At 41.5% G+C, this 15358-nt stretch overlaps 1 protein-coding gene across 9 annotated transcripts in view; it reads right to left on the bottom strand.

The window, feature by feature from the left end:
• LOC108116057 (nucleolysin TIA-1) overlaps window positions 1-13956 on the bottom strand; it is an 87478-nt gene extending 73522 nt beyond the window's left edge. For 2 of the 9 annotated variants that reach the window (XM_017227758.2, XM_017227766.2), the window contains exons 1-2: window positions 13811-13956; window positions 12508-13296 (exon numbers count right to left, since the gene is read on the bottom strand). In XM_017227758.2, the coding sequence (XP_017083247.1) occupies window positions 12508-12793 (286 nt within the window). In that variant the 5' untranslated portion in view covers window positions 12794-13296; window positions 13811-13956. Of the gene's footprint in view, window positions 1-12507; window positions 13351-13720 lie in introns of all 9 variants that reach the window. The other 7 variants (XM_017227760.2, XM_017227761.2, XM_017227762.2 and 4 more) reach the window with 7 other exon arrangements.
• Window positions 13957-15358: the final 1402 nt, after the last annotated feature.

Here is a 15358-nt window from a genome sequence, read left to right as displayed (position 1 = left end):
CCGGCATAGACCTACGAGGAACTTTTGGGAAATTACCAAAGGAATGAGCCGGGCTTCGCCCTAAACCAAATTGAATTCAGTGCTTTGATGGCAGACGACATTGCCCCCGCCCAGGCCATCGCCTTTGAGGACATTTTGCGGGGGCGGACATTTTTTAGCTGAGGCATTTCAAAGAAATTGTCATGACAAATTGAAACAATTTCTTTGGCTTTTGTGGCTTGCCAACATAGGAAAACCCCAAAAACATTTTATGCAATAAATTAAAAAATTTGCGTAGAAAACCCCGAGCGGCTTCCTCTTCCAACTTTGGCTTCCACGGCATTTGTTTGCCGTTTAATGGAGCGTGTGCGAGACCCGAAAAACCCGACACGAGATTTCAAATTGAGTGATTCCTGAAGGGAAGATTGGTAAAGTGATGTGTTTAATTGCATTTGCCATTGGTCTTGACTAATGTATGGTCATGACATTCCCCGAATTGCCAATAAATATAATTCGAAAGCCCAAATCCGAAATCCGAATTCCGAGTTCCGAATTCCCGGCTCACATAAAAGTCAAGACTCGCAAATATCTTATTTCCAATTCCGAGCAATTGTCAACGCAAATGTCTCAACTTGGGCGCTAAGCGTCCAGCTCTCGTTCCCTGCCATCCTTGTCACTTTCGCTCCGTCCGGACAATGCGCAAAATTTCAGGAATGTCGACCCGTAGACAGGGCCAAGACATTTGGTATAATACAAATGGGGAGAAGGACGAAACAAAAACGAAGAACAAGGATGAGGACGCGGAATGGGCAATGGGCAATGGGCAATGGTCACACGGCACAAGACATTTAATGTAAACGTTTTGTCGACAAATGTCAAATGGCCACTCCAGGACAACAACTGGAAACCGACAAATGGGGTGGTCGGGTGGTCGGGTGGCCGCCCGAAATTAATTCGATTTAATGCTCACCTTAGTGCGACGGTCAGGCGGATTAAGCAACAAAATCAATGATAATTTGCCAGGGCAATGAATAAGAGAACAAAGGCTACCCTAACAAGTTCATTTCATTACGGAAATGAAAATGGCATAATTAAATGTTAACGATGCTGCTGCTGTCGGTGGTCGTTCCCCTGTTGCCCTTTTATTTTATTTTACTTTACTTTCTTGGCGCCCCCGGGTGCATCCACGTGCCCGAATAAATCAAATTTTCCACGACTGCCAGTCGGTATGCGGCTTTTGCAACTCACCGTGGCGGCCTTCAAAATTACCGACTTCCAATCATGTTTTTTGGGGGCTCCCTTTTTTGGCAAATGAAGTCTCGGTCGAGAGACGGTTTGTTGGCTTACCTGCAAAGAAAATAATGGGGGAGAACGATGAGCATTAAGTGTGGTTTAGGAAAATAATAATAAAAAGTGCTCTTTGGCTGGGACTGAGTCTGGGGCACGCACAGTTTCATTAGCCACATTCATAAGGCATTAAAAATGACGGCGGGATATCAATTTGGCCAGACACGAGACTCATTAACACAGACACAAACATACACACATACATAAACGTTGAGATCTGCTCTGCTAAATAGAAAATATGAAGCACGAAAATTAAAAAAGGCAGCCACGCCTTTGCCTTTGCTTTTTTCACTTTTGCGCTCTGCCATTAAAGTGTAAATCCTGCCGAGGCATCGAAAATGAAGAGATTCCCCTGGCGACGCCTTGCAACATTATGATCACCACTCACACACATGTGCATTACGTGAGCTGGTATGTGTGTGTATGCTGAAATAATTTTTATGATTATTTCTTCCTTCCGTTGCTGGCTCATCCGCAGCCCAGAAACCCAGACCAGACCAGACCAGAAGCTCAGCTCGGTTCAGCTGCTAAAAGTATTTCTGCTGCGCTCCTCTATTTTTCTCATGTGCCATTTAAGTGCGCCAAAGCCAGAACTCCGACTCTGGCTCTGGCTCTGGCTCTGCCCAGATAAGCACAGTGGAAATAAACATTACGAGTTGCCTTCGGCTAGAATCTTTGTGGTGGCGTTTAGCCACTCAGATTACGCAATGATCGTCCAGGCATTAGCCATCAATAGGATTGTCTTGCTAAAGGACTTTTAAGAAGTACTCAGGTTGTAGTTAGAGTAATTTAACTATGAAGTTGAAGGTTAATTTGAAGTATAGTATATAATATGACATATATTGGGACTGTACTAGTTGTATCTTTCCTTAGGTTTTCTTCTCTCTTAAGAATCTATGAGCCATTTTACCATAGACACACCTTAACTTAAACTTAACGTAAAGTTGTTATCAAATCAAAAGAACTTTAACCAAAAATACTTAACTGAAAACCAACAGCAAATCAAGCTACATTTCAGCTAATTAAATACTAATTCCCTGCTATTTCGACGAACACCTAAACTGATAATTCCCAAAGCCCTTCTAGGGTTACGCCGATGTTTGTTCGACCACATTTGCCACCCGACATCAACCAACTTTGCTTCACGGTGCCGAATGTTTGCTGTGGTGGCTTCCTCGGCTGCCCCAGTGGCTTTCCCACTGGCAGCGATATGGAATTCCTTGGATTAAATGTTATGTTGGCATTATATTTCTTTCTCTTTACGCCCATGTCTGGCAATGTGTGCGTGTGTGTTGGTGTTTCTGTGTTGGTAACGCATGCTGGGCCTTAATGTCTTCATCCTTGTGGCACGGCTATAAGGCATTGTTGTTGCCATTTGGCCGCTGTCGCCGTTTCAGCCGGCGTCGCTGCTGCACTAATAGCTGCGCCCACAAAAGTAGACTTGACTTTTTGGAGCGGCTAAAATAGAGCAGAGCCGAGTTAAGTAAATAATGCCGACACATGTAATACATCACAAGGCGCGTGTGTGCGTCGGTGTTTATTTATGATGTTTTGCGGTTGGTGGCTGGCAAAAAAGCTTTAAGAACCCGGCCATTTAATGTGTACAGCAAGATGTATTTCTCTTCCTCTTGCCTTGGCCATTTCATTTAATTTAAAAGCAAATGAAAAAATAGCAAAAATTGCCAGAGCACATAGAAGAAAGTATAATAATATTAAAGCGTTTTTTTGCGACATAGAACTAAGCACTTGTAAATCCCCATGGAGGATGTGCCATCAAGTTAGTCTCAAACACAAACACACACACACACGCACACCCGCTGCACTTTTATCCACATGCAAACATGAGTGAGCTTCCACCCCGGCCATGGATATGCATATATGTATGTACTCCGCCGGGTGGGTGTGTGTGTGTGTGTGTGGCCAAACTCATAGGAACTTATGCATAAGTGACATTAAGAAAAAGCTCTTCAAATGCAAGAGAAACACTTTGGCCACCGCCACCGCAGCCGACAAGGAAAATAGGAAAAACCCAAGTAAAAGTTTTCTCAGCTGAAAGCATCACAGAAATAAAAAAAAAGAAGGATAGGAAATATATGGCAGGAAGCGGGCGGAGTGAAGCGGGAATCCGGCTGGCATGCAGCAGCCAAATGAACGCAAACTTTCGGCGGCATTAGGGATATGGCAGCGTCTCTGGCGAAGGATATGCAATCATCATGCGGATTTCCATAAGCAGCCAGCGAGCAGCGAGTCGAAGGCAAATAGAAAACCAACAGAGGACAGCACCAGCACATGAGCAAACACACACTTTACACTACACAAAAATTTGGGTAATTTATATTTCAAAGTTTTTGGATAACTCCATGAAACTTTTTATCCATCTGAAGACAAAAATGATTTTACAGAGATTTAACTAGCATTTGGAAGATACATTTCCCATAGTTTTTAAATCTTGTTGAAAAGGAAAGATGAAGAAGATTAAGATAGTAGTTACTTTGAAATTTTTACAGTGTATATGGAACAGCCACACAAACACTCCTCCTTGTAAGCTGCAACTGGCTTAGCTCAATATCCTTTTTGGTGCAACTTTAAACTATTTTCAATGGCATTTCCGACTGCATCTCCGCTTCGTTTTGACTTTGCCATTGCCTCTCTCCGTCGGAGTCAAATGTTTGTACTGTTCTCTAGCGAACACAAGCCCCTTCCCCAATGTTCTGCCCCCTTTGGGGATCGCTTTTAAGTGGGTTTGAGCATGGAAAAATTGATAAGTTGCCGAAGGATGTACGGTGTGCGTGCTTATTGACATATCTAACTCCAGTTCGCCATGACTTCTGCGCTGAAAAGTGCGATGAAAATGTTTAAAGTTTGCCTTTTGCGGAAGGAGGCGACATGAGAAAAAGCCACCGCAGATCCTGCAAAGTTTGCAAATTGTTTTCTGCGGCTTCCATTCAACTCTTGGCCAAGCAACGAATGTGAAACGGTCATGGCAACTGATATTTATAATTAGAGAAAGTTTTTCCAGCCAGCACAAAGCGTGCTCTCAGCGTGGTTTATGCCGGAAACGTATCTGAATAATACAGAATTTTAAGGATTTGTCGGTTTGGTCAGCTTCAACTTTAAATTGACTCTGTAATCCTTTTCTCGTTTTTCGCACTAGCCCGAAGGCAAACCTTTTAACGTTTGCCATATGCAATTCGGGTAGTAGTTGGCCACAGCCTACAGGCAAAGGTGTGCTCACGTAAAAAAAGCCTCGCCCAGAGTTGCAGTTTAAAATTGCACTTTTTGACCAAGAAAAAAGGGTTCTGTTAGGGACTCAGCAGTGCCAGCTGGTAACAAACGCAAGTATGCAAAAATAACAGGGGGACACGCATCCTGCCGAAAAAGGGCAGCAGTTGCTCTTTTCCGAATCGCCAATTGGCAGTAGTTAGCGGCAGTCACACAAATGCACTCAGCAAAAAAGGAGACTTAAAAGAAAGAAAATTATATGTTTTAATTATAATATGCTTTAGGTGTTCCAAGATTGTGTCGTTGTCTTGAAGGTGTAATTGAAGAAGATTAAACAACATGTATATGGGTATGAAATCCTGAAAATGCGTTGGTTTCATCTTTATATGACCTTGCAGAATATTTTAATTTTGTAATTCAAAATCTTAAATATTTCATTTTAAATATACAAATTTTCCTTCAGTGCAGAAGTCTATACAAACACACTCACCCCGAACAATACAAACGCACTTGTCGCCGTTTATTGATTCAATCATTGGAAATGTGTTAAGGTTTTTAAAGCAGTCTCTCTATTTGCTTCAAGTTTTTTGCAGGACACCCCAGCTGGGCACTCCCCCTTGGCAATGGCAACCGTTAACCCTTAACCGACCAACCCGTTCTCGTCCCCTAGATAGACCCCTGTGCCACCCTTTTCCGCTTTCCGGCGAGTTGCCTTTTTGCTGTGTTTGTTTTCTGTTTGCATTTTTTTGTTTGTTTCGAGCTCTGCAGCAACTCAACTGTCGACTGTTTGCTTTGCGTTGCTTTAACGCTATTTTCGCTCTGTTTTGTTTTGTTTTGTTAAGCACTTTTGTACCGTTGGTTGTTGCTGGCTGACCCTCCAACACCATTTGCCCAAACCCCCGCCCACCATTCGTTGATTTTTCCCCATTTTTTTTCGGGCCGTAAATTTATGCTAACAGCTCTCCATTGAAAATGCATAAATTTATGTGTTTATACTATGTGCAGGCATTTGCTTTGCGGGTGCGGATGTGCAAAGAGCGGGTAGGGGGAACGGTCTCGGGCACATGTGTTTACTTAGCACTTTTTATGGCCAGGCCAAGCCGGAAACCCTGGCCAGCCCGCAGTCCATGTTTTATTTACCTACACTTTGTTTTATTTAGCCCGAACTGTTTTTATTTTCGGCTAAGCTCTGGATCTGTACTTGCTTTTGCCCCGGAAAACTATGCGAAATTTTATAAATTATTATTTGCATAAATTGCCGTATTTGCCAGCGCAAATGAGACCAAAGTCAAACAGAAGTTCGCACGCACAGCTCATAAAACTTAGCTCAAGACTAAACGCTTTTACCCGGCGATCGGTACTGGGCGGTCCGTTCAAAAATTCCATCAACGCCCCAAATGACTTTATGCAAAAGTTTGGCCCAGGCATAAAAACGAAGGCACAGAGAACCGAAGAGCCGGAATGCCAAACGAGCAAAACAATGCGGACACGGCGGTAAAGGGTTAAGGAAAAGGACTCACACGTTTGCGATACACGGGGAAAATTAAATCTTATCAAATTTTATATTATATTTTTTCCATAGCTTATAGTGATTAAAATTGGTATTATTTTATCCTTAATCTAAGATTTCATAACTTTACTATATTAAATAATAAAAATATTTGATATTTTTTCCCTGTGTAACTTCAGTCCCATCTTGCCGGCTGAAGGAGGAACTGTGGCCAATGCATTAAAACGTGCCAAAGTCAGTCGGTGGCTGAGGAAAAACTAAGAAGTGTGAGGACAAAGTCTGGGGCAGGCACATAAATGCGAAATAAAAAGCATTTGAATGGCAGGCGACACTCAAAATCGATACGAAACGAACTACAGGATGGTCTTAACTTCGAGAGTGGGCAAAGATGGGGTAGTGGCATTGGACGCTGGCCATTGCAAAAGTACGAAAATGTAAATGGGCCTCGGCCCTCGAGCCCAAGTGTTTCTGTGTGTTTTTGGTATATGGGGCTGCAGCAGTAAAATGGATGGGCATTTAAGATGAGCCAACCTTCCATTTGGCGTATTTCCTTACTCAGTCTCTTAATCTACAGTTGCGGTCATCAGATCAGTTGGTCAATTCATAGGAAAGTCATTTGGAAAATGTTTAACATTAAGTGAAGGAAGAACTGAAAAGCTTAACTGTATATAATTTTAGTAGAGAGATAGTATAAAGTATAAACTATACTTAAAGCTATACCTAACCACTATTACTATTTTTCCCGCTGCTGTGGCACTTTCTTTCTTGGACAGCTTCTGTAAAACAGTTCACGTCCTTGGCGCTGGGTAATGGAGGACCCCAGTCGAGTGGTCGCCTCCTTTTTGGCGTTAATGAAAAATGCATGAAATTTAAATTGCGCCAAAGTGTTGACCAGTGGCTGGACCCACACCTACCCATTCACAGACCCGAAAATCCGCTTTGCTCGGATGCGATGCGGGCATGAGCAATTTGTTACACCGTGCAACAAGCGAACGATCCGCAGACACTTTTATTACACGGCGCCAGCGAAACAAGCGGCAAGAGGAAAAGCGGAAAAATCGACAGACCGAAAGCGACAAATGCGATGACAAACAATACGAACAACAACAATGACGCCGCTGTCAATTGTCTGAATTTTGAAAACCAAAAAGGAAGCTCAAAAAGAGCTCTGAAAATCGGAGACTGTGCAAAAAACTGAACCTCATTTTCTATGCCAGTGCCGCTGCCAAATGTCAAATGTCGAATTGAGCAATGAAATGTAAACTTTTCATTTGCCGCCGCCAACAGGAAACAAAACGGAACACAAAAGAAAATGCAGTGTAAAAAATGGACAGTCAAAAATGTTACCAATCAAATGAAATGTAATCAAACGGAATGAACAGGACAGCGGGGAGACATCAAATCGAGAAACGATTTTTATGTTTCACTCGGTGAAGAGGTACTGTACCTAAAATGTGTCCTATTTTTAGATGCAAATTATGCATTATAAGGTATTAAGTAACGAAAGGTTAATATAAGGTCATTACTTATCATTTTATTTGTAAAATTTGATGATAAAACCAACTTAATTGCCTTAAAAAAGTGTCTTTAAGGACTACAAACCTATAGATATATTTTTTTAGGAACAAAATTCGAGTTTCCCTTCATACTTAACCTCCTTTATTTACAAAAGCAATACAGCATTAATATCTTGACACGCTTTCCTTAAACATTTTATCGCATCCTCCACTTTGTACCCAATTCAAGTAGAATTTATTGAGAGTCTTTAAGCAGGAGCACTCCTTGCCACTACCACTCAAGATGGGAATTCAAATGGCTCACACAGACACTGGTACATAGCCATGGCCAAAGCTACTCAATTGTAATGGCCGTTGGCATAAAATAAAGCTCACAATGAACGCCCAGAAACGGCCACGCCCACAAGGCCAACCAACACCTTTTTTATGCGTTTTCATTTGCGAAAGCGTAGGAAATATCTTGCCCACGGGGCGTATTAAAATCAATTCATTTAATTTTGATCAAAGCGAAATAAATCTTTGCGCTTTTTGCTTAATTTCCTTCGCTTTTGCGAGAGGGAAAATGGGGAAAATCCACAACAACGTCAGTGAGTAATTTGGGTGGGTGTGCGGCTCTGTGTTTGTGTTAGTGTGTCTGTGAGCTGTAAAACGCAAAGTAAGACAAAAAGCACAAGTAACAGTAACAGAGAAATACCGTAAGCGAAATGAGAAATCATTAGTAAGTAAAAAGCTTGTCAATGTGTATGTATGTGTAAGTACAAACACAGACGAACTGAAGATAAAGACACACATAAAAGGAAAGCGGCGTGTAAAAGTTTTTCCAGTTCCCTGTACTTTTCCTTATCAATGCCAGCGACGGCAACTGAATTAATTTTTCAATTCGCCAAACGAATTCATTGACTTTTTGTGTTCACCACCCGTACACCAATACACCGAAGCACCCTTACGCCCGCAGCTCCTTGCACTTCCATCCACACACACACACACATACAATCAAAGATACTGATGCAGACTCCACGTTTCTGCTGGGGTATTAAAATCCTTTAAACAGATTTCATTTCGAACGCTTTGCGGTCGATAAATGCATTTCACTTTGGTGGTTTTTTACCCACACAAACCCTCACACATACACACTCACTCACACAGATTACATGCTTTTCCTTACATACTCTCGTGTGAATGTGTGTTTCATTTGGCATTGCATACTTTTCGGCTTCTGCTATCCTTTTCAGTTATTCTGCCTTCGCAGCTGACTCTTTCCAATGATTTGGTGGCAAATTACTTTGAGGTGTTGCCTGCTGTCTCTCGCCTCACTTTGCCACTTTTCCTTCCGACTTGCCCCCAAAACCTTTCTGCTGTACAAAAATTGCCAAATTCATTTCCAAAACAAACATTTAGTATGTGTGTTTGTCCGTAAGCGGGGGTGTGTGTATATATGTTAGCTGCAAGTGTTGCCAACCAATTTAAAAGTTTTGCTGTCGCCGCTGCCTGAGCGAAAGTAAAGCGCGCTCGCCGTTCTTGTTGTTGTTGCATCATTTGGGGGCAAGGAAAAACAGCCAAGTGCAGGCGGATCACAGGCAGATGGAGATAATACACCAAAATACAGTGGAAATTAGTGTGGGCGAAATTTAAATTACTATTTGATCAGAGAAATGTGTCTATACATAACATCATTGAAGGCTCTCTAAGTTGATGATTAAAGAAATTATAAATAAAAGCCAACATATTTCTTAAAATAATATACTTCAAATTACTTCTAATGAGTTTGTACATTTATTCTTGCTTAGTCTTCCTTTACAGATTTAGATCCAAAATAACGTATGATTTAAATTAAGATCGCTTTCCCTGCTTTCTGTTGCTATGATTGAAAACTCTACAAACCGTTGAAATAAACCTACAAGTCAAGACTTAAGGTAGATTTTTTATAAAACCTAAACTAAGTTTTAGGGCTAACTGCCACTGTAGTGTGCCATTGTAGAGGTTGATGCTGTTGTGATGCCTGGGATGGGCATCTCTCTCCACACAGCCAACTACTGTGGCACTTGTTGGCTTGGCTGCTGCTGTTGCAGTTGCGACACTTGAGAAACTCGCAGTCGCTGTTTGTTTTTGCAACAGCGGCATGTAGGTGTAACCCACCCACTCTTTTAGCTCTCTGTGTGTGTGTGTGGAAGGGTGTATGTATGGGTGTAAGTGCTGCTCGAAAGTTCATGCACCGTGTGCCACTGCAGCTGTGTGGGTGTGCTGTATGTGTGAGTATGTCCTTACTGCATATATAAATTTATATGCATGTGCCTGTTACGCTCTGCTCCTTTCGTTTGCCGGCAGTTTGGCCGACTCTCTCGCATTTGAATTGGAAATTCAGCGGCGTGCTTAATTTTCAATTTGCAATCATTTGGCCTGGTAATCAATGTTTGCTTTGTCGGTGTGCGGTTGTCGACTTTTTCTAGTTCTCTGCTAATTAGTAACTAAGTGTGGCTCATCACAAAGTCAATTGTCCTTCTTCTCGTTTCCCATTTGAGTCGTTTTTCTGGTTTCCCAGAAGAGAACTTTTGCACAGTTACAAGAGGAAATGGAAATTTTTGTATAACATTTTCAATTTTCTGTAATCTTGAAATTTCCAGAGAAAAAATTGCTTAATAGAGAAATATCTATCGAAATGATTATGACTCAGTCACTATTTAAGGAGCATAATAAAACCTGAAACCTGTCTTAAGGAAACTGCAAACTTTAACATTTAAGCAGAAAATTAAATTTGCTAGGATAATTGGCTAGAATGCCAATTTCCAATTAACTATTAGTTAGCTTAGTGGCTGTGCGGTTATCGACTTTTTATATCCGTGCTAATTAGTTACCAAGTGTGGATCATCGCAAAGTCAATTGTCCTGGAAATGACTCTCCACCTATTTTTTTTTGTCACTTTTTTGGTGCTGGTTAACCACTAGCGAATTTGCTCCACTTTCGCATTCATTTCCCAGGGTTTTCCCCCAACGATTTCCCGGACTTCTAGTAAGCCGCCCCGCATTAAGCCAACTTACACAATGCCCGGAACCGGCAGACTCTTCACTTTCGCCCCGGCTCCTATTTATATGTATGCCCTGGCAGTTGGTGTTGTCTTGTCTAGTAATTTTCTCACACTTTGCAGCCGCTCATCAACGCTCCGGCGGCCAAAGGGAAAGGCAAACTTCGCAGACTCAAGTGTGGAAATTTTCACTTTTTTGCCATAATTAAATTCATTTTCAAGTTGCTCTTGCTGCCAGCCAGCCAGGCTGGCTTTCGACTCAACGAGATGCCACACCGACGCACACTCAACTTTTCACTATTTTTAGTCGTTGTAGTAGTAGACATTTTCCATTTTTCATTACAGTCCAAAGTCAGGCCGCCTGGCCGCTTTTCCTCGTTTCATTTTCATGCAGCTTCCTGTGCCGTTGTTTCCGGTTTTATGCCTGCCAGTGTCTATTTGTGTATAGTTTTTGCCATTAGCAACCGTTGTTGGTCTGAGGGATTGCAGAGGTTTCAGGGGTTGCAGGGGAGGCCAACAAATTGGAGAATAGTCCCTGTTTCTAGTCCCGTCTCTAGCCCTGCCTTTGTTTCCAAGTTTCGGCTTAAGTTGTTTTTAAGTTGTAAATCTCTACGGGCATGCAATTTCCTCAACACTCGCTCTTCCCTTTACCCGGGGCTGTATCAAATTTCTCATTTGTGGTTAAAAATATGAAAATTGTAACTGATATTTATGCTTGTAATGCCTACGCTTGACATTTCAGCCCGGCGGGGTGGTGTCCACAATAATTCATCTCCGAAATGCGTGTTCGAGCTTTGTTATTTGCCGGATTACGTGTGCGATTTTGGCCCCTTTGCAATTTTACTCATTCAAAACTGGCCGAAAGTGATACTTGTGCTTTATTGGTATTTTTGAAATCTACCTCCTTGACTTCCGACTGTCTGGTAGACTTTTAATTGAATGTGTTGCCAGGATAATTTCGGCCATGTGACGCATACGAAATTTCTATAAATATGAAATACTTTATCGTTGCCTGATATCGATCGCCTGGGGTGTTTTTTCGGTATGAATTGTAATTGTTCAGACATTGCTTTGAATGCAAAAGCTGATGTTTTTACAAGAGAAGTGTTCATCTTAAGCTTGACTATTTTTGAGACTCTTTTAGTCAATGTTTTTCTGTGATTTAATTGGCGTTTATTTTGCAAACCTAAGTTTTTAATTTTGTTTTTTAAATTTAAATAGTTGTAGATAGAAAAAACTATATAAAAACACTTTTCAGCACAAACAGCATTTTATTAAGATACAACTAATACGATAAATTATGTGTCTGGCATTGGTGTGTTTGAATGATTTGCTAACTTTTTAAGCCTTCACAAATCCTTGGCTGAAAATGAAATGCAATTATATCGCAAAATAAAATTCATTCAATTAAATCCTAGCTGAAAGCCAATCTGAATACGTTTAGAATTGCAAATGACTCTGTTGACGTTTTTTTAAATTAATCTAATGCTTGATTTATACGGTTTTACATAGTATTAAATGTTCTCTTTTTACCAGAGTTGCGCTTTAAAGTTTTTACTATTATAGTAATAATTCACATTTAATCCTTGTTAAAGGTTCGTTTTGAAGGAAGATATATAGTTCTACTTATAGCTGATCAGCAAATGCATATATTGATTGATATTTATATTGAGTTTCACAAAGTCTGAGACAATAATAAAATTGTTGATGTGAAAAATGTCCCCATGGTAAAATGCAGGTTGTTGTCTGCAGCATTCGAAACACGTCTCAGGGGCAAAATGGCAGCGACATTTCTCAATTTATGCAACACCTTTTGCCGGTGGAAATATCGGCGAATCCGAAACGGAAACCGAAACCGAAACAGGTGAAACTGGTAAGGACATTCACCTCGGAAAACTTGCTTTTCCACTTACCTGGCTTGGAGTTGCTGCCCACGAGCTGCTGCTGCTGTTGCTGTTGCGACATCTGCTGCTGCTGTTGCTGCTGCTGCTGCGAGTGCTGCTGCTGGCCATTGTGCTGCAAATGGGCAGCTGTCACCGACTGCTGTTGCTGCTGTTGCTGGGCGGCTGCTGCGGCCGCTGCTGCGGGATGGATAGCCAGCAGCTTCGTTTCCGGCGGCTTGTGCGGACCCATTGTGATCTGCGGGGCACCCATGGCTATGGTCGGTGCTGGCATCATCAGGGTCGACATGGTCAGCATTATTCGCGAGTGAATTTTGGTTGCTGGACTGGACTCGAAACTCGGTTGCTAGGAGATGGGATGCGGTGGCTGTGCCTTTGTCTCTATTGATTCGCTGACCCCTCCGCAGGATCTGAACTCTGTGCCAAAGGTCGTGCGTTAGCCTTTGTCGCCAGCTTTCTCTGGCTCTCGCTTCTGTTTTCTATATGTGCGGAGTGCAAACTTATGAAATATGCTCTCGCTCGCCTTGGCTCTATGTATTTTCACTTTTCGTGCTGGCTGGTTACTCTTCCTTATATACTACATACATATATATATATATATATGGGTATATATATATTGGCATAAGTATGGGGCATGTGGAATTTCTTTATTTTTTCGCCTTTCTTTTATGTTTCGCTTATGTGTTTGTTCAACCGGAAATACACGAACTCAAGCGCACTTGGCTTGTAATATCGTTTCAGGGATTTCCTTCGCCTTCTGCCTGCCAGTAATCGCAAATTATTCTTTCTTTTCTGTTGTGTCTGCTGGCAGCGGAAATTATAAATATTCCTGTCATGCGAGTAGTACTACGAGTTCTGTGCCTCCCAGACGTCTTTTCTTTTAATATCAACGTCTGGGTATGTAAAATGTCAGGCCAAAAACAAAAAACAAAAAAACGAAAGAAAACAGAATGGAAAAATAATGAAAATATGTGAGAAAATATCAGGGGGGAAAATGCCAAACAGAAAACTGAAGCCCTGCTCAGCCGGCTCAAAGTCGCTGGTAAAGTTTCAAGCAGCTGGCTGCAAAGGCAATTATTTTGCCGGCAGCTTCTGGGTTTTTGTCGCGCGCGAATTTGCTGGAAACTTTAGAAGTCAGTGACTCCAAAGGCGTGATAAGACCAACTTAATAAAAGTCGCAGAAATACAAATAAATTAAGGTTGCTACAGAGGATCGTTTCAAGACAAAAAAAAAGGTGTTAGCCCAAGACCAGAATAATTTGCCATTGCAAGGCAAGGCAATGTATGAAGTCTATGTTTCGAACTACGCACGAACCAGGCAGACGAGATCAATCGCACACACAGGATATAATTTACAGGATATACAAAGCGTTCGGTATACGTTCGTACTAGACCGCTGGGCGACGCTTTTCTTACTGAACGCCAGGAGCACACGCATTGGCCAAAATTCGGAGGCGCTGCTGCCACTGCAACGACGGCAGAAAGGCTGCCGATTTTCCTGCTGCCGATTTTCCCGCTGCTTCTGCTGCCGCCAGAGTCGCTGCTGCTGGCTCTGCTGCTCACGACGACGGGATGCGTTTCCCTACATTTCTCTTCGGCGTTCTTGGAGCTCGGCAATCGGCGCTACGAAGCTGGCTGCCATCGCTGCCATCGTTCATAAAATATTCACGAATGGCTCGCTCTCACTCGCGCCGCCTGCTCCTTGCTGATTCCCTGCTCTCCGGTCCACTCTCTGTCCCTCTTGCCATCCCAACTGGCTCGTTTCCTTGCTCCGGGCGCCATTCACAAGTTCGTGTGCCTCGTCCTTTTTGGTCCTTTCGGCTCCTTTCGCCACAGAGCGCAGAATCTAAACGGCCGAGAGGCCTGGCATTTTCGAAAGCGCCAGCCACATTTGAAATTTGTGGAAAAGGCCCAGGGCTTAGTTTGGACTTTTTAGTTTTCACATAATCAAAATTAATACAAAGTTATTTTTAAGTTAAACTAAAGGTTCTCATTTAAAAAATGTCTTTATTTGCTGTAGTTATTAATTTTTTACATTTATATTAAGCGCCCTTTCCTGCTGCTTCTGGTCTTTCAAAGTATTTCGAAACATTTCCTTTTCCTCCTTGCCTTCGGGAAATTCCCAGTATTTTTATGGCATGGCTTTGGAAACTGTTATACGCATGACTGCCAAGGCAAATGTAAATAACAGCAATTATTTTGTATTTTCATTTAATACTTTGGGTAGCACTTTTTGATTTTAGGATATTATTTAATGTTTTCATAATTTATTAAAGTTTTTAACTATTTTTATGATTCGATAACTTGGTACTGTTGCATATCGTTAGACCAAGAACTACTTCTGTTCTCAAAAATATACTTTTTTGAATAAAAAATTTAGAATTTCGAAAGTTTTTAACTATTTTTATGATATGATATCTTAGTACTATTGCATATAGCTAGATCTAGTACTACTTCTGTTTTCAAAAATTAATAATTTGAATAATATTTATTGTTTGTCAGACACAAGAATATGGCAGTTTAATTAAGGGATAGGATACCTATCAATAATTTAGCTTTAAGTTTTAAATAGCGTTTAATTAAGATCAGATATGGGATAGACAAGAAAACTTAATGATTGTGGTGAGTGTCAGACAGAGCCCAGTCAAATGTCAAACATTGTGAAAAGGGTAAGAAAAATCAACTGTTGTAAAGCATAAAAAATTCTTAACCTTAGGCTTACTTTTTCAAAGACTCTTTTAAAATCTTAAAAATATTGTCTAGATAATGAGTTGCATGAGGAGTTATCTTCTTCTGTTGCCGATTTCCTTGCCTTAATTGTAGCCCTGGAATGTAATCCAAACAGGACAACGAAAAGGATGCA

This window comes from Drosophila eugracilis, unplaced genomic scaffold, assembly GCF_018153835.1.
Source record: "Drosophila eugracilis isolate 14026-0451.02 unplaced genomic scaffold, ASM1815383v1 contig_2159, whole genome shotgun sequence".
NCBI classification, from domain to species: Eukaryota; Metazoa; Arthropoda; class Insecta; order Diptera; family Drosophilidae; genus Drosophila; species Drosophila eugracilis.
This window is presented reverse-complemented; position numbering and strand designations above follow the sequence as displayed.